At 34.5% G+C, this 19,842-nt stretch overlaps 1 protein-coding gene across 1 annotated transcript in view; it reads right to left on the bottom strand.

The window, feature by feature from the left end:
* Window positions 1-1,509: 1,509 nt before the first annotated feature.
* Window positions 1,510-19,842, bottom strand: part of WDR36 (WD repeat domain 36) — a 43,825-nt gene continuing 25,492 nt past the window's right edge. Inside the window, exons 16-23 of the mRNA XM_043595255.1 lie at window positions 19,331-19,410; window positions 13,385-13,492; window positions 11,222-11,319; window positions 10,679-10,824; window positions 8,260-8,379; window positions 8,002-8,083; window positions 5,922-6,109; window positions 1,510-4,776 (exon numbers count right to left, since the gene is read on the bottom strand). Of these exons, the coding sequence (XP_043451190.1) occupies window positions 4,627-4,776; window positions 5,922-6,109; window positions 8,002-8,083; window positions 8,260-8,379; window positions 10,679-10,824; window positions 11,222-11,319; window positions 13,385-13,492; window positions 19,331-19,410 (972 nt within the window). The 3' untranslated portion in view covers window positions 1,510-4,626. The remainder of the gene's footprint in view (window positions 4,777-5,921; window positions 6,110-8,001; window positions 8,084-8,259; window positions 8,380-10,678; window positions 10,825-11,221; window positions 11,320-13,384; window positions 13,493-19,330; window positions 19,411-19,842) is intronic.

Genomic DNA, 19,842 nt, shown 5'->3' with positions numbered 1-19,842 from the left:
CCATAGAAAAAATTAAATGGGCAAAAATCTCAAGACTTTGTGCAAGGGGCGTCTGGGTGGCTCAGTTGGTTAAGCATCCCACTTTGGCTCAAGTCATGATCTCACAGTTCCTGAGTTCGAGCCCCGCAGCAGGCTCTGTGCTGACAGCTCAGAACCTAGAGCCTGCTTTGGATTCTCCATCTTTCTCTGCCCCTGCCCTGCTCATGCTCTCTCAAACACAAACATTAAAAAAAAAAAAAAAGACTTTGTGCAAGACTTTTCCCCTTTGACTAAGCAAGTTTTAAAAAAATACCAAGGATAGGGGCACCTGGCTGACTCAGTCAGTACAGCATGCAACTCTTGATCTCGAGGTCATGAGTTCAAGTCCCACCATGGGTGTAGAGGTTACTTAAAAAAAAAAAATCAAGGATAACTCTTTGAAACAGAAAAATACACTAGTTTCATCTTACTTGGAAACATTTCTATTATCCTAAGAATGAAAAATAACTTAATATTAGAAATCTTTGAATAAAATTCACTAAATGACACTATAGATACTGATCCTCCAATATATGCAGAATAATCACTTAATAAAATTTTATACCTACTAGTTTAAATTTTAAGTAGAAAATCATAAAATAGAACCGAACAAAGGATATCTACTAGAAATTCATAGCATATATTATCCTTACTGGTGACACATTAAAAGTTTTTTCACTGAAGTCAGTAGCAAGACTATTATTTTCTAGACACTTCCAGTATCCAACATTCTGTGCTAGATACTAGCTAAAGCAATCTTAAGAACAATTAAATAAAATACGAATATTGTATAGGAAATAATCTCATCAATTGGAAAAGATGGGATTCTTGTGGATTTTTTAAGAATGTTGACACTTTTAAAGGAGTTCTGCAGCATCATAATAAATTAGTATATAAAAACAAAATTGCTTTTTTTTTTTTTTTCTTTTTTTCTTTTTTTTAAATTTTTTTTTTTTTTTTCAACGTTTATTTATTTTTGGGACAGAGAGAGACAGAGCATGAACGGGGGAGGGGCAGAGAGAGAGGGAGACACAGAATCAGAAACAGGCTCCAGGCTCTGAGCCATCAGCCCAGAGCCCGACGCGGGGCTCGAACTCACGGACCGCGAGATCGTGACCTGGCTGAAGTCGGACGCTTAACCGACTGCGCCACCCAGGCGCCCCAAAACAAAATTGCTTTTGCCATCAATGAGCAATTATAAAATATATTAGAAAAAAGGTCTATTTCACTATAGCAACAAAAATTAAACACCCAGAAATAAATCTGTCAAAAATGCATGTAAAGAAGTCTTATTAAACCAAGTCCACAAAAGATCTAGTTTAATGAATTCATACTGTTCTTGAAGAGAAATACTATTGTAAATCTCTCCAAATCCTATTAATTTAGCACAAAAACATAACTTCAAGATATGCTCACAAACAGTCAAGACATTTTTGGGAAAAACATTATGAAGATGTTAACCCCAACAAAACTGAAACTACATCAGCAAACTAGAAACAATTTATTATTTATTGTTACTAGAAGCAATTTATTATTTATTTGGGATATCAAATATCTCAAAGAATTTAGCACATAATAAAACAGCATTTCCAATCAGTGAGAAAAGAGTGGAATTCATTAATGGTTTTTGAATTTTTGAATAAAAGTAGCTCTATATCTTACTCTTCCAAAAATCAAGTCTCAATGAAGAACTGATGGGATGCACACATGATAAATGTCTTAGAATAAAGAATATGTTTTATATTTTGAAATAAGTAATAAAAATTATCAACTTGTATATATAAATATAAAACATCTATTAAGAAAGACACCATAAGTAAACTTAAATACAAGTGATCAATGAGTAAACATTGGTAACAGACATAAAAGACTAATATCTACACCATATGAAAAACAACAAAAAAAAACCCCATGAGATAAAGACAAATCATTCAACAAAAAAATGAGCCATGTTGCCAAAAGGCAAGTCACATAAGATATAAAAATGGTCTAAAATAAACATGAAAAGATGCCCATCCTTACTACTGTCAGAGTTTTGAATTAAAACAATAAAAAAAAACAAGTTTTTACTCATTAAATAAAAAATTAAAAAATCTAATATCAAGTGTCCTAGGAAATGGATACTCCTCCATTGCTGCGAAGAAACTGCAAATTGATAACAGCCATTTTGGAAGCCAACTGAAGTATCTCTTGAAATATCCCTTTAAAACTGCCTGACTTGGGTCCAACAATTCAAAGCCTAAGCATATACTACAGAGAAATCCTTTTATGCACAGTGTAATACAGGATGATGTTCCTTTAGCATTGTTTTGTAATCAGGAAAAAACAAAACAAAACTCCCTTAAGTGTCCATTTTAGACTAAATAATTGTGGAACAATCTTTCTTTTTTTTTTAAACAAAAGTAAAGAAATTAGGTGTGATTATACTGAAATAAGCCAAGTAGAAAAGTTGTAGAATGATATGCATATATTTAGGTAAAAATTGAAACTATACACTTCATTTCCTGTGCTTATATATAGCATGTATATACATTCATGGAAAAAGGTCTAGGTAGAAAGTTAACAATTGGTGCTTAACAGGGAGGGTATTGGGATTGAAGGTGATTGTCAAAAATGGACTTTTCTCTGATGTATTTTACAAGTAAAATGCAGTCATATGCCACATTTGTAATATGAAATGTAAAGAAAAGCAGTATGCACAAACCAATACATTTTAAGAAAAAATATACACTCAAAATTATTCTCTGTATTTCTTTCTCCCTTCCTACTTGATGTGAACATACAGGAAAGATTCTGGAAGATTACCTGCCAAAATGATGTTAATACTATCTAAAGATACCTCTGATAGAAATGATACACTCAACTCCTATATTCTCATTTGAAAGAGAGAAAAAAGTTCAGTTCAAGATTTATAAAAGCAATACAGTATCAACTTAAGCTATTATTTTGTTTTTTAGTTACTTATAAAATTCACATGGTACATGGTTATATATTGACATTTTGCCATATCTTTAGAATATAGTATTTGGGGCAGAGGGAAATAGTTTTTAGACTTAAGTCATTATTAACATTTCAGTCACTAGTTTTATTAAGCTTATAAACAAAAATGCTTTGATATTTAAAGTTATCACTGATAATCTTGTGAGGACTATTCTTTCAAGAGATTATTCTGTAAAACCTTTTCTAATGAGAATATTGGTATTCAAATACAACCAGCTGCATTTTATGAATACTACTACTTTTGAATGTATAGACTAAAAATTGTTTTCAGAGAACTGTCCTTTTAGGAATTGCTTTATCTTTTTTAAGTAGATTAAACTTTACAAATATTACATTATCAATATGGCTTCCAAATGTTAAACAAATTGCCTGTAGTAATATAGTTTTTCACACCTCTACAAGGACAAAAAGAACACCAAAGCAGTCACATCACATTGTATCTCGAAGATCTACCATGTAAGTGGCAACTGTCCTCTGCTTTTTTCTGCTATTTGGGAAAGTATTTGCATTTGTGATAGCATAATCCCACTATTAAGTCCTCTATCAACTTCTCATACTGATGGGGCTTCAGTTAACGGATACGAAGACTGAAAAGTTCATTCACTCATTTGTGGCCTTAGGTCCATCCTAAAAGACTTTTTTTGGTAGTAGGGAAAGCAGACACAAATAGGAGGCAAAGCAGCTTTCATGATGACCTCCAGCACTTTTCAAGGAGGAGGAACTGCTTCTTGTTAATTCACGTTTCGCTCAAGTCTTAAATCATTAAAAGAAAACAATGATGAGAGAAACTTCCAGAGCTATCTGGTTTTGAAATGGTTAGGAGAGAAAAGTACATAGTCAGTAGTTTCTTCCCAAATAAAAGGGTCATCTTTAAGGAAAAAACATTTTTGAAGGATATCTTCAATGGAGCCCAGAATTTCCCTCCCCTATCTTAGGTATGTAATTCAACTGTCTCCTATAGCAATTTGCCTTGTGAAAGTACCTCTCACCTTACTTATAAAAGAACAAGTTCCTTTAGAAAGGCTCTAACGGAGAGGGCACTGGGCAGTGTTAGAAAATCTGGATCTGTCACTGAGATCCCAAGATGACCTTAGCAGCTTCTTTTTCTGCATTACAGGTGGGCTGCACTCATGTCTGAGTCAATGATCTAACTAAGCTCTAAGAGTCAATGATCCATGTTTTCATCAAAGGCCACCAAGGAAGGAAACATGCCTTTTTCCTTCAAATCATAAAGGCACTTTTATACTATATTATATATCAGTTTATTTTCAATTCAGCACTTTTTTACATGAAATACCTAGCATCTCTTACATTATAGGTATTTAAAAAATAGGAGCTGATGATGACAATTCAAAAAAGTCATATACAAGGTAACTGATGTGAAGAGACTTGGAAAATAAGTCATTGAGTAGATTCTATAAGTCTTTAAAACAAATGACAGGTAAAATTTTATTTCAAGATAATATTTAGCATTTAAAGTGAAGAATGACTGACTAGTTAGTAGCACTGGCATTTCTTTTCATATGAAACTTGGAAAGTAAGGTATGACTTAAACGGAACCCATTTAATACAAAAGTCTTTGATTTATTTGGTAATTTAAATTTGTTTTTATAACAAAGCACTTTTTATATAATTTAAAATACACATGCTTTGATTGAAGAGTGACTGTAAATGGATCCAGTTTTCTTCCACTTGTGATGACAACTTTGTCAATTCTTCTAGAAGTACTGGTTCTGAAGGAAGCAATTTAAGATGTAACTGAAAGAAAAATATTGTAACATTTAAGAAAATTAAAATTTTGTTTATTCTAGATTTAACCTTCTTACCAAGGAACAGCAGAAGATACTATTCTATTTTTTCCTTAGATGCTGGTTTATTACCAATTTCCATTTCCCTCTCTTCTATCGAACTTTTATTATGAGTTCCTTTATGGTATTGTCTCTCCCTTAGTAGAACTGAAGCTGTCATCACTCTCCTCTACCTAAGGAAAGTCCTAATATGGATGCAGAAACAAGATCCTAGTTCTAACACTAACTGTATTTCTGTGCTTCTTTAAGGTTTCTCTTTTCATTGGAACCTACTGGTAATGAATGATTGAGGGCCCTTTGCTTTATCTTCTAAAGATTTATGTACATTTATATTCAGAAACTATACTTGATAATTTTGGAAAAAGATAGAGAAAAAATTTGTGGCATTCTATTTTTTTCATCCTATATTCTACCATCTAAATGTATACTTTAAGTTGCACATAATTAGATCAAGTGTAAACTCATTTTAGATACAAATAGGAAAGATGAAGTATCATTATCTGTTAACACAAGTCAGCATCATCTACTTCCTTCAATACAAACATGCTACTGCAATAAACAGGAATTTTCCATTATGTTAGTCATAAAAACAACTGTTCTTGCCAAATTACTTGAAACTCCTTCAACCAGGATAGAAGTATTTTGATTTCAGCAGCAGAAAAAACAAAAGCAAACAAACAAAAAATCAACACAAAACCTAACGTTCTCTTTATGATCATAGAAAAACTGCCAAAATGTGATGACTTGAAAAAGTTAACATTTCAATATACTGAATCAAATGGAGGACACAGAAAAGTTAGGTGGATGAATCAAAATTGTGCTAAGTAAAAGAAAAGACTACAAAGTTGTGCTGTCCAGCTGTCCAATAGTACACACAGCTATTTAAACTTAAATTAATTAAATCTCTATAAAATAAGAAATCTGGCATCTTAGTTTCATTAGCCACATTTCAAGTGCTCAATAGCCAAAAGCTCCAAGTGGCTGCCATGCTGGACAATGCAGAATAAAACACTGTCATCCTTGCAGAAAATTCTATCAGACAGTACTACCCTAGAGGAAGGCAAGCTGAGAAGTACTGTCTTACATCAGACTTACCTTTAGAAACAATGCAAGATATGCCTGGGCTAACTCAAAATCACGCTTTCTGTCCAACATCATCCCGATCATTTTTAAGAAGCTCTGCATCACTTCTATAGACCCACCGCAGTCAGGAGACAAGCTGCGCAGCTCTGTTTCAATTCCTGATGGGCCTAATTCTTTCAGAAGGTTAAGAGCAGCTTCATCTGCATTAAGTTTTAAAAAGAATCTCATTACTACTTACAATCACTTCACTTAGGAAACTATAGCTTCATTTCATACCCAAGCTACATATATTTAAATTGCACAGGAAATTCTTCCTGTGGCTTTATTTTTTCCTGTTAAATCACAGAATGAACCCCAAATTAAGTAATAATTAGTACAAATGATGAGAGCAATCACTTTAGTACAATAAAAATACTAAAAACACTAAACTTTTTATATCTTATTAAGTTTGTTTTTCCCTGCTGTTTAAGAAAATCTAATCAATACCTAGCAACAGACACTTCAAGATGGTCTTACAACAATCAGATGGTCACATATCAATCAAGACAAATCCAAATTATTATTTTTTTTTTTAATTTTTTTTTTTCAACGTTTATTTATTTTTGGGACAGAGAGAGACAGAGCATGAACGGGGGAGGGGCAGAGAGAGAGGGAGACACAGAATCGGAAACAGGCTCCAGGCTCTGAGCCATCAGCCCAGAGCCCGACGCGGGGCTCGAACTCACGGACCGCGAGATCATGACCTGGCTGAAGTCGGACGCTCAACCGACTGCGCCACCCAGGCGCCCCAAGACAAATCCAAATTATTAACAGTAGTTGCACTGAGAACAGGATGAGGTGGGGGAATTTATTTTTCTTTCCTTTTATTGTTACAAAAAACTTTAAAGTACCATATGATCATTATGAAACACTAACAATACAGAAATATATAAAAGGGGAAAGACTCTACACCTCATTCTTACCCATCCCAAATTGATACCTTTTCTCTAGATTTAAGGATTCTTGTTTCTTGTTGCTGTTTTCTTAAATGTTTATTTATTTATTTTGATACATAGAGAGAACACGGGCAGGGGAGGGGCAGAGAAAGAGAGAATCTCAAGCAAGCTCTGCGCTGTCAGTGCAGAGCCAGGAATGGGGTTTGAACTCACATACCGTGAGATCACAACCTGAGCCGAAATCAAGAATTACATGCTTAACTGACTGAGCCCACCCAGGTGCCCAGCACTGATTTTTATATGCATCCTATGAATATATATTCTATATACTTACAACTATTTTTACAACAAGCATTTGATATTACAATGGCAATGATTATGCTTTTAGCTTTTAGAAAGGGAATGACGCCAATGACAAAAGTCTAATAAATTTTATTTTCTGTCTTCCAGTAGATACTAAATGATAGTATCTTCTTCCTTGTGCACCCCCATATAACAAGTTACTCCTTTTTTGATTCTGCTATTCTTCAGTCATCTGCAATGGCCCATCAGTAGCATTATTTGACTTTTCACCAATGTGGATTCAAGCGATACTGGTATAAAAACAAAGCATTTGGATCCAAAAAACAAGAGGATAAATCAAACAGGAGAGTGACTGTTTATCGCTTATAGATCTTTTTTAAAATTATAGTTCTTACTGTTTATCACTATTAGCTACAAACTGTATCTTTCAAAATTTAAATCTAGTAGTACAATAAATAAATTTTAAAATTACTTTTTAATGGGAAAATTTAGGAAGATCTAAAAATCAAAGGAGACAAAAGTCTCTGCCATATTACAAACTGTATTTGTAAATAAAAACAAAAGCAAGAGACGGGGGGGGAGCGGGGAGCCCACTAATTTCCATACAGAAAGTACGAGAGGTTCTTAAAATATTATAATATTGACATTCATCTGAGTTCAGTGTCACTTGTTAAAAATATAACGATACAAAAGCTAACATTATTTCATAAGGAAATCAAAATTTTGATCTTTTTTAAGATTTTACTATGTTCTTTCAGCTACTGAAAAATATGCTAATATTTCATTCAATTTCTCTTCACACAAAGTGTAATACGTTGATGACACTTGGTAAAAGATTTCACAATTTAACTTACATTTATTATTTACCAGTCCTTCTTCAAGTTTCAAGCAGAAATCTGATTTTTGAGCCAAAATTCCAAGATTCACCACTTTAGACTTAAAGAAAAACAAATGCACATTATTTCAAGAATGCAAATGAAACAAAAAAAATTATACCTTATAATTAAAAGCTATCATTAATGTACTTTGTAAAATAGGTCTTGACAGAGAACTACAAATGCACAACATAAAACACATCCCATATACTTAGAATGTTCCAATTTGGTTTTTACCTGATGGGGATCATTATTTTGTTCAGGTGCAGCATATCTGGGTACAAGGCCAGGAATTGTTGGAATAAAAAATGGTGCTGATTTGGGTACTTTGGGTGGTTCCTTTGGTTTATTCTTTTTCTGATTAAAAGAAAATCAGAAAGGGGAAAAGACTATGAAGTAATTATTGTGACAAAAGTTTCTAATGTTTAATTCCAAACAATTTTAAAACAAAGTGCAAAAAGTAAAATAAAAGAACAAAACATTTTCAAATTTGAATACCAAAATAAAATCCCAACCAACCAATATTACAGATATCTTTACACTGGGTGTTTCAAGGCAGGCCTCCAGTACCTTTGCTGGTAAGGCAGAAGAAAAATGACACGGTTCATGAGAAGCTCTATGAACTCTCTTTTTCCTCCAACATGATTTATATGAATATTTAGGTGAAGAAATAACAATCAAATAATTCTGAACTTCTAAAACCTTTTTCACAAAATGGGCTAGAAAGCAAAACTTACATAAACGCTCAACAGTTTCTCAAGTTTTTTTTTTTTTTCTCCAGAAGAAATATGGAGCCAAAGGTAGACTTTGCCATTAGAAATAATTTGATAAAATTTTCTTGTGAAGAATATAGCCTGATTCTTCTAGTTTGTTAAAATTTCTACTGATTTTCCCTTACTTTGAGTCTTTAAGAAGCAAGAGAACAATAGTGCTCATTTACAAAATATTACAAGTGTTAGTAAAATTCTATCAGGAAAACCTCCATTGGAATTCCCACTGACAGAACTTAGTTTTGGTGACCACAGGCTACACATCACTACCTCAGGAGCATCTGATGAAAGGGCCTTTCTGTGGTAAACTGCCCAATAAAAGTCTCACAATTTTACCTTACATCATTCCTCCATTCTCTAGGAGCTCTGTGACCCTAGAGAGATTCATTTTTTGAAAGAAAACCAAGGATACTTGTGGCCTTGTGGAGGCACAGCAAAAAAGAAAGTTACTACATGAAAACAGGACAAGGGAATGCCAACTGTAGCATACGCACAGCCCTTCTTGGGGATGCTGGAGACTCTAGTAAGAGTCACAGTTACCCTTGTAACTTGCTGTTCTTGAGTTGGAAGGGAGAGAGTCACTGAGCTGTAAATAAGAACAAAAATCCTTTTGCAAGTGCTCCACAGGGAGCACTAGAAATAGTCTCATAAGTAAAACCAAAAGGAGAAAAGTTACCAATAAGACAAAATTCTAATTTCTTTCATTCAGTAAAAAAATAAAAATATTGGAGATGTTAGCATATTTCTACCATAAAGATTATTCACTTGGTTTCTAAAACAAAACTGTATCTAAGCAAGCAACAGAGTAGTCCAAAACCTTAGTTCAATTAATTGGGCATTATTCTGACTGCACCCTTCACACTAACCTACTTGTCCTTTTTAATGCATTGCTTTTAAAGCTATTCCATAAAGTACTGCCTTTATAGCTGACACACTGGATAACATCATAGAGATTTTTCACAACTATGTTCCTACATAACATACCTTCTGTGAGGAAAACTAACACATGAAAACTCTTTTCTTACCCAAGATACACATGTCTTTTCTGGTGCTAAGTAATCAGTTACAAAAATACTTACCATACCTTGTCATAGTTATCTATGTAAGTGTTCTTACACTTTCTAATGCTCATAAGACATGTAAGACGTTCATAAACACTTACCCTTATTATCAGATGATAACCTTTGAAGTTTTCTACTCTAGTCTATTCCTTTTAATTATTTTTGCTACTCACAAATGGGGGCCAGAAAATATGCTTTGAAAAACACTAATTTATGCCATAATCATTCATTTTTCAGATAAAATTATAAATTTCTCAAGGACAAAGGAGCTAGGTTTGTTGGGTTTTTTTTCACTGCTGTTGTCCTTGGGATATTATTCAGTACTTAGTTCATATTAATTTATGTGCCTGTACTTAACACAGCAAACTGTGAAGGTCTTCTTGGAGTTGACAGAGTAAGGAATAGAATGGCAAAGGGAGGCTGAAGCTTAATTAAAAGACCAGAGAAAGTCTTCTAGTACTCAAATGCCTAGCAACAGAAATATCACACATCATGATAGCAATTTTTTTTCTCATTTTAGAAGTTAAAAAAAGTATATTATTAGGTTAGATTTAAAACATCCAACTTCTAATGGCTCTGTAGTTGCAGGCTGTACTTCTGCTATATCAAAAGGTCTGCTCAGTGCTCTGAAAGTCAATTTCAATAGAGAAAGAATCTTGTGATAATCACTGGATCCAACAGCATTCAACTAAATGGTATGCTCTACTACCTTGGGCATTAACTGCTCCTCCTGAAACCCTCCAAGTAGAAGAAGCTATCTCTACTAAAGAAAATCATTCTGGAATGTGTCTTTAGGAACCAGTATTAAGTGTACTACAGCATTACCTTAATAACATCAAGATTAAGAAGGTTTTTCCACCGTGATTCAGGGAGGAGTGACAGAGTCACCAACTGCTCATTCAACTGTTCTGGGGAATCATACTCTATCATTTCATCACTTGGTTCTATGGTTTCTTCTGATAATTCCACATCTTAAAACAAAAAAATTTCAGGTGAAACATATTAATGCAGAATAAGATTTTTATCATATAAAAGCAACTTAATTTATTCCAAATCCATTTGTATTTCATAACATGCTTACTCAATATAGCCTTAAAAACTCTATTTACTTTTACTTCCTCATCTTGTCATATTATCTACAATTCCCATCACCAGAAACAAAACATTTCTCCACTGGTATACTATTAATATCTTATCAATACCACAAATTATATTTTTGCATTAATTCATGACATCTTTAAAAAATATTTCCTATCAGTTGGAAAATACTTTGATTCAATGCATTAAACTTTGCCTTCAGTAGTAATATCCCCCATGTTAGGTTTATGAGATTACATTTCAAAAATTATTTTACTATGTTGTGATTACCTTGGGTTTGACAAGTACCAGGAAGCATCACTACTGAAGGAACATAATCTGTGGGAAGTGGGCGTAGTGAAACAACTGAATACAGTGAAACATTGGACCTGAGAAATAAAAATATAAACAATATTTTAAGACTTTTAAGTTTTTCCAGAAAAACTTCAATTACTGGTCATTAATAATCTCTGCAATCTTGAATTCAGCTTGGTTCCAATCACTTATAAGTAGAAAAAAAAATCTCAGATAGTATTAATTTGAAAATGCCTTGATTCAGGTCATAAATGTCATCGCTAGAGAGTTGTGCATAAACTTTATTTATTAATGGAATCTTTATTTTTTTACAGTTTTTATTTATTTGAGAGAGAGACAGAGAGAGAGCGAGAGAGAGAGCGAATATGGGGATGGGGTGGAGAGAGAGGGAGAGAAAGAGAATCCCAAACAGGCTCTGTGCTGATAGCACAGAGTGGTGCAGGGCTTGATCCCATAAACCATGAGATCACGATCTGAAATGAAATCAAGAGTCAGACACTCAACTGACTGAGCCACCCCATGGAGTCTTTATTTTAATATAGTACGAAAAGTATTTGAGAGATCAGTAATGAATACTTGCATAAGATAACATAACCTCCAAACATTTAAATTGTTTTGACAAATGGCAACCTTCATTTAGGGAAATCATTTTTTTTTTTTTTAAGAAAGTCTTTTTTTTTTTTTTTAATTTGTTAACATTTATTTCTTTTGAGAGACAGAGCATGAGTGGGAGAGGGGCAGAGAGAGAGAAAGGGAGACACAGAATCCAAAGCAGGCTCCAGGCTCCTAGCTGTCCACACAGAGCCCAACATAGGGCTTGAACTCACGGACCGTGAGATCACGACCTGAGCCGAAGCCGGACACTCAACCAATTGAGCCACCCAGGCACCTCCGTTTTGGGAAATCATAACTAAAGGAAAGATGGACTCAGTTAAGTCAGACAGCATATATGCTGTAACAGTCATGGTCTTTACCTTCTGTAGAACGGTCCTCTAAAGTGATCATGGTTCTGCTACTTGACCCTGCACCATAGCCTTGGATAACTAATCCAAGATACCTCCCCCAAAGGGCTAATCAGATTCTCTTCCCCATACATTATAAATCTGGAATGTCATATAATAATTGGGACTATCAGGGGCACCTGGGTAGCTCAGTTGGTTAAGTGTCTGACTTCAGCTCACAGTCCATGGGTTCAGGCCTCGCATAGGGCTCTGTGCTGACAGCTTGGACCCTGAAGCCTGCTTTGGATTCTGTGTCTCCTTCTCTCTCTGCCCCTCTGTCTCTCTCTCAAAAATAAATAATAAAAAATAATAATAATAATTGAGAGTATCAGGTTCTGAGTTATATTAAGCGTGACACTATATATTCCTGCTGAGGTCCAATAGGTATTCTACTATTTTCTTGTCTTGATTATTCAAGCTTCTTAGATTCCAGGAGATATTCCAATTTGCATGTTAAGGTGGCCAGAGTCTATTTCTATTATATATTGAATTTATTTTCATATCCTAAAAATCCAGTTATAAAATTTTATAATTAGAAAAGGGATCAATTTTTTTCTCTTCCTTAATAGTAAGAGTTAAAGGAATTATACAACTAAATTCAGGAAGCAGATAAAACTTTTCTAGACTCAGATGATGGACCTTTATTTTGAACTCTTACATGTTCATCATAATGGAGTTGGAAGATCATCATAAATACCATTTCATGGTTATAAAGAGTTATGTAACTAGAATGAATCTTAGAAAGCATTTTGCCCATACTTATGCCTTATTTTGCAGATAAAGTACGCTGAGTTGAGAAGTTGGCTAAAGTCATAAAGTGGTAATAGGGCTGTGGCAGGAAGGCCAGACCAGGCCTTTTAAATTTTAAAATTCACTTATCCTTTCTGCAAATAAAAACCAAATATAACTAAAAATCAGTCCTGTGGTTTAGAATACACACTGAAGCAAAGCTATCTAAATTATCAAGTAGATGTTAAATATACTCATGGTGAATTAACTGTTTATGTGAAATTTCCATTTTATAAATTAAAACAAAAACAAAAACAAAAACCTAAATGGCAATGTTAGCAACTATGATTTTCTGACAGTATCATCATCCTCTTCCCTACCCAGAACAGAAATGTATATAAGAACTTACCAAAGATAAATTCCAAGGTGGTCTACGTGGGAAGTAGCCAGAAAGTCTCCAGTAGGGGACATAGTAACATTGAGAGGAGCAGAGTCCAACAAAAAGCTGTCTATAAGGCTATAAAATGAATTAGAATGTTAAAGTATTTTAACAAATACCAAAAAAGGACATAACTCGCAAAATATATTTTTGCTAAAAGAACAAGGTATGAAAGATGAAGAAAATATTCATGTTTTATTTCACAAATCAACACAAGAAAGCCATCACTAACAAAGAGCTTTGTCAAATACGTTAATATGTGAAAATAATCTCTCTTAATGAGAAAGACCTAGAACCCTAAATAGACCAATTAACTAGAGAAAAAGTTTCAACAACAGGGAAAATACTAGAGGAAATGCTCTCTTTTTCTGGAAAGCCACTTTGGTAGACTGACTTGGGGACAAATTCTGAAGACGTAACACATTTAAAATAAGTCTTATTACCAGTACTCTCCTGTATTTTTGTTATTTCAGTGAAATTTTAAAAAGGCTTAAGCAACAAAAGAAAATAATGAAATGGCTGTGAATAAGATTAAGAAATAGTAACGGAATAACTGTTGTGCAAGTCTACCTATTTTTCTAATAGGTAACTATGCTATATGTGAAACATGAAAATTCAGTCTACAGAGCATAACCACAAAGCCTTATAGAGCTTATGGAACCCAGTCTCACAACTTTAAAATGCTGGAGGAGTTGAAAAGTTGGGGAGGGAGAGGAAGCAATTACACACAGGTAGGAGACACAGAACAGGATCCTCAGAGAACAAAGTGACAGAGATGAGCCTTACAAATGAACAGGATTTCAATGGATGCTGTTGATAAAGTATTTCCTGGCTGAGAGAAATGGGGAGGTCAAAGTGAGGTCAAAATACAATTGGGTGTAAGTGAGAAGTGGTTTGATAAATTAGCAAGTGCATAAGCATAAGGCTGCGTACAGCACCTTGAATACCATACATCTGAGTTTGCTTTTTATCTTTTAATCAAAGGAAAAATCACTAAAGGCTTTTGAGCAGATATTGGTGTAATCTTCACTTTCATAACAAAATGTGCCATCAGAATGTAGAAGATATGTGAACAGGAAATATATAGTGAGATTATGGTAGCAGTCATCTAACCAAGCAATAAAGAGCTGAATTAGAATGGTGGTGGCAGGAAGTGACACAAGGGGATCTAAGGAGCAGAAAGGTCTAACCCATTGGCATCTTGCAGTGGAGGCTTCTTACACTGGCTGAGTGTGAACACTTTGTATACTTTAAGAGAAGCATACTGGTTTTAATCATGGCTGTTTTAAATACTACTTTATTCACTAAAGCCAATACATTATCCACGAGAAGGCACAGCAAAATAACTGAAGTTTCAAATCCACATTAAATAAAACAAATTAAAAAATAACAGCAATTAACACTTTTTTAGCGCTCCATGTTAGAAAGTACTCTGAGCACTTAAGTCTACTCAATTTAATCCTCACAACCCTCTAAGGCAGATCTGTCCTTACTATACAGATCAGAAAAATGAAGCCCAGTAAGATTTAAAAATGTGCTCAAGATAGAAAGCAACTGAGCCAAAGATTGTCACCCAAGAAGTCTGAACACTTAATCACTATCAACTGAGTAAAACCACTACTGAAACTAAAGATACAATAAACATCTAGATAGCAATATAGAGACCCAGAGGATGCCTACACTGGTGATGCATGGAACATACTCTAAGCAGCTCAAATATAAATGAAGACTCTCCAGTGGCGACATTGAGTGACTTTTTCATGATAAAATCTTTCTTAATTTGCTCAGAGTGCTTGAAAATATAAAGTTTAAATAATGAATGCAAGATAGGAAAACAAAACTAAAATTAGGAGCAATGAAGACAAACACACAACAAAGTGTGCTCAGGACAATGACTGCTGTTTAATTCTTAGTTACGGGGGACAAGGATGAGTAATAACCTGTCTGATTTCTGTTTAAACCTACTTTGGAAGCTTACAAAAATGGCTGCTCTTCGATCAAGGGGACCTGGGAGAAAGGAAACGTTTGCTAAACACTTATTATATACCAGAGACAAATTATTTATGGTAATTCACTTAATGCCAACAACCCAGATGGAAACATTATCTCAGCACATACAGATGAAGATTAAACCTAAACACAACAATTTCAGATCTTACTATTTCTTCTTTCTTGATCAATACTTGCTCTTTAAAAGTTATACGAGGAGTGAAACTTCCTAACACATTTAGAATCGGTTAAAAAGAGAATCTAATGCTTGAGCAAATTTATGTTACTTGATACTGTATTTTGTCGAATTCACTGTGCAACTTGACTTCCACAGCTGTTATGTGTGGGTGGATTGGCTCTCCGTTATGTAAAAGCATCAAATTAAAGAAAGGTGGTTTCCACATACACAGTGTATTTTACACTGCCACCTTAGTTCATAAAGCATAAGTGTACAGGCTTAATCTCAGACCTAACGACCACACTGTCTTCTGCTAATCCCACAAAATGAAAAGCCCCAGGTAAATTATAATTTTTTTTGAGCAAACATTAACAAAACTTTAAGGGATCAGATTTTCAAGCACAGAGACTTGCATATACAGGTTAACAGTAAGTAATTTCTGATTATATTCTGAGCAAATGCAGACAGCATCTAACTGTTCAATCTCCAAAGGGACAGAAATAGCTTACAAAAGGCTCTTAAAGAATAGAAACAAAAGGGATGGTTTTTGCCTCAGTGAGAAATGCAAAACAATGTTGTATTCCAACAATTTTCATGTAATGCTCCACAGAGAGCAGGGGTCAGAGGGTGAGAAAGAACAAAATGTAAAATTCTATTAACTATTTACTTTTATATTTTCCTCACCCCAAAGGGGCTCAATCTGAATTTCTAATAGATGAAAAACAACCAGAAATAAGTAGTAGATGCCAGATAATTTCAGAGAAAAAAATTTCAACTCTACTTCTCTGAGAATCCTATAAACACAAGGAAATTTTCAGCACTTTAAAAACATTTTACAGAAAACAGTTCAGAATGTATGCCATTTGCTTTAGATAGGTACTGCAGATGGATACACATGTATGTTACCACGCCCAAAGGTTTGCTCATACTTTCACTTTTCAGACCGTAAGTCAATTCATTGTTTAAATATTTAACATGTTGTGTAAATGATGAAACTGCTTGTTGAGCAAAGAACTAGGAATATCCAAAAGTTACCTCGGGTTGTAAAATGAAATACTGATCCTCACTTCCTTATTATCTCTACAAAATCAATTCATCCCCAGAGCATGACGCAACTAAGCAAAGTTGATATCACAATTATTGGGAAATCTGTTTCTTTCTTCTGTGTTTATTACAGCAAAATGTCACTTACAAACTATGCAACCTTGGGTAAATGACTTCTCTCTGAGCCTCCATTTCCTCATTTGTAAAATGGGACTAATAACAGCAGTACCTACAGCTATTAGGATATGAAGGAAGATGGAAATACAAGCACATATGAAAGTCAGCTTAGCTGCAATCAGGCAGCAGCAGCTGTTTGACGTTGCTTTTCAAGCTTTCTCATTCACTGTGCCTCATAGCTGAACCAAGTAAGTATTTACGGTTTTCTTTATTAAAATATACTTTGGTCCAATCAGGGTAGAAATTATTAGATTTTCTTTTAACAATCCTTACATGACTGACTCATTTCTTGCCCGTTTGTTTCTCCCAGCTTCCCTCTGTATTCACTTAATGTGTCTCACAGTTCATCTAAAAATAAGGTATCAGAGTTGAAAACTGGTCAGATTTAAATCCATTCAGCTTTTTACTGAAATAAGAAATTTAGCAAAAAGGGTAAACGTTGAGTCAAAGACTGGTAGATTTGAATGCTGGTTTAAGAACCTAATTCTTACATTCCAAACATAAGTTTATCACTATTTATTTATTGTTTGTTTATTTTTGAGAGAGAGAGAAAGAGACAGAGCGTCAGTGAGGGAGGGGCAGAGCAAGAGGAAGACACAGAATGCGAAGCAATCTCCAGGCTCTGAACCGTCAGCACAGAGCCCAAAGCGGGGCTTGAACTCACAAGCTCCGAGATCATGACCTGAGCCAAAGTCAGAAGCTTAACCGACTGAGCTGCCCAGGCACCCCGTGTTTACCCTTTTATTTTTTTAATTTATTTATTCTGAAAGTGAGAGAGAGAGTGGGGGAGGGGCAGAGAGAAAGGGAAAGAGAGGATCAAGAGGATCAAGAGGACAAGCAGGATCTGCATTGTCAGCGTGGAGCCTGATGTGGGGCTCGAACCCACAAACCGTGAGCCCATGACCTGAGCTGAAATCAAGAGCCAGTTGCTTAACCGACTGAGCCACCCAGGTGCCCCTTACCACTTTTAAAAAACATTTTGCCAGTTTAGTACTATTCAACATTAACCCATCTCTCCCATCTAATGTGAACTGAAACTAAAAAGGTGTATACCTTGTACAACTTTCCTACTGTAAGGCAATTTAATTATATTGTTAATTTTTAGAAGATTGTGAAAGTCTGAAGAGCACAACCAATATTTCTAATGTAGCCTTCAAAAAAGGAGTTTTTAAAAATTAAGGAAGTACAAACTTTAAGTGAACTTTTAAAAGCTACAAGACACAGCCAACTAATTAGATTTTGTTTCACTATATTTTGAGTGAAAGAGAGACACACCTATAGAGAAGGTTCCTAGTTATTAGAGCTGGACCCCTTAGACACTCTTGTTGTGCATGTTCCAAATCTGGTGCGTATGCTGGATGGACAGCTGTGCCTCATTCCTATACCAACTTTAAAGGGAAATGAGTCTATCAGGGTTTCCTTTCTAAAGGTCAAACTGCTTTCAGGTATAAACTTATCAATTCCTGAGAAAAGAGGAAGTACAATTGGACAGAGCTTAATTTAGGAATTTTTCAGAGGTTTAAAAAGTGCCATCTTCCTTCCCATTTTTCCCCACCTTATAGTATGTTCCTGTTAAAATAGATACTTCATTGTTTCCATCACTACTTTCATACTCTAAGCAATTCTGTTAAGTGATATGATTTTAAATTGTATCTATTCCTACATAATTTTTAACAACAAAGCTAGCTCCCTTGCTCTCACTCTGTAGGTCTCCAATGTTCAAATTATTTAACAGAAGTAGGTAAATTTTCAATTTAAGTGCTGTTTTTGTAACAAGTTTCTATCTACGAAACCAAACGGATTTCTGCATCTGCATGCTGCTGGGTTTTACCCAAATTCTAAGAAACACGTTATCTAAAACAAGAATTATGTCAGACACAGAAAATACATAGTATATAAAAGTAAAGTTGGGTTTTGGACCTTTTAACTAAATACAATAACAACAACAACAAGACACTAAATAAGAGTTTCCAGTCCTAAAGTCTGAACTCTATTTTCGAGTATCAAAAAGGTCAAATGAGCTTTTTTAAAGTTTATTCAACTTGGGGCGCCTGGGTGGCTCAGTCGGTTAAGTGTCCGACTTCGGCTCAGGTCATGATCTCACGGTCCGTGAGTTCGAGCCCCGCGTCAGGCTCTGGGCTGATGGCTCAGAGCCTGGAGCCTGTTTTGGATTCTGTGTCTCCCTCTCTCTCTCTGATCCTCCCCTATTCATGCTCTGTCTCTCTCTGTCTCAAAAATAAATAAACGTTAAAAAAAAAAAAAAAAAGTTTATTCAACTCACTTTCTATGTCTCAATTTTGCAAGTACAGAAAACCTAAGAGAGATTGCATTTTCCTCACTATTACCTTTTATGGCACTACTCCTTCCCAAAAAACAGGTTTTTGATCTAACAGTAAGGTTAGAAAAATCCCCAAAATATATTCACATTCAAAAGGCACACAAACCATTAACTATAGGTAAAAGTTACACGTAAAGACGATGACTGAGAAATCTTCTGACAGAGGTTAGGGGTTTAAAAATAAACTCACCACCCAGATGGAAGGTCCCAAGTTCTAACAGTGCAATCCATTGAAGCACTTATTAACCAACGACCATCAGGACTGAAAGCCTTCAAATTAAAAGAAAAACAAGAATACACATATAATGCGTGTGTGCATTTATGTATGTATATTTGTGCCTGTATATTTAACAGCTTAAAGAATGCAAGAAATGAAAACAAGATGCAGGCTTCATAAAAAAATAAGTCTGAGTAAAGTTTAAATTGCTGCATTTTATAGAAAAAAATTCATTTCTTATATGCCACTGTTTGGATATAAATAAGAAATAGGTTTTTACATGTATCATAAAAAGTTTTAAAAATTAACAGTATCATCCAATTTTCAGTTTTTACTACATAACCACCTACATTTATAGACAGTTAACAAATGACTGCAAACATTTTCAGGATAAAACTGCTAGCTATTCTGAGAACATTCAATGAAATATTTTGTTAGCCTAATTTCAGTTATAAAGTTCTGTGAAAGAAACAAAACCTATATTT

Source organism: Prionailurus bengalensis, chromosome A1, assembly GCF_016509475.1.
Source record: "Prionailurus bengalensis isolate Pbe53 chromosome A1, Fcat_Pben_1.1_paternal_pri, whole genome shotgun sequence".
In the NCBI taxonomy this organism is placed as follows: Eukaryota; Metazoa; Chordata; class Mammalia; order Carnivora; family Felidae; genus Prionailurus; species Prionailurus bengalensis.
The sequence above is the reverse complement of the archived record's forward strand: the minus strand, read 5'-3'. Positions and strand labels throughout refer to the sequence as shown.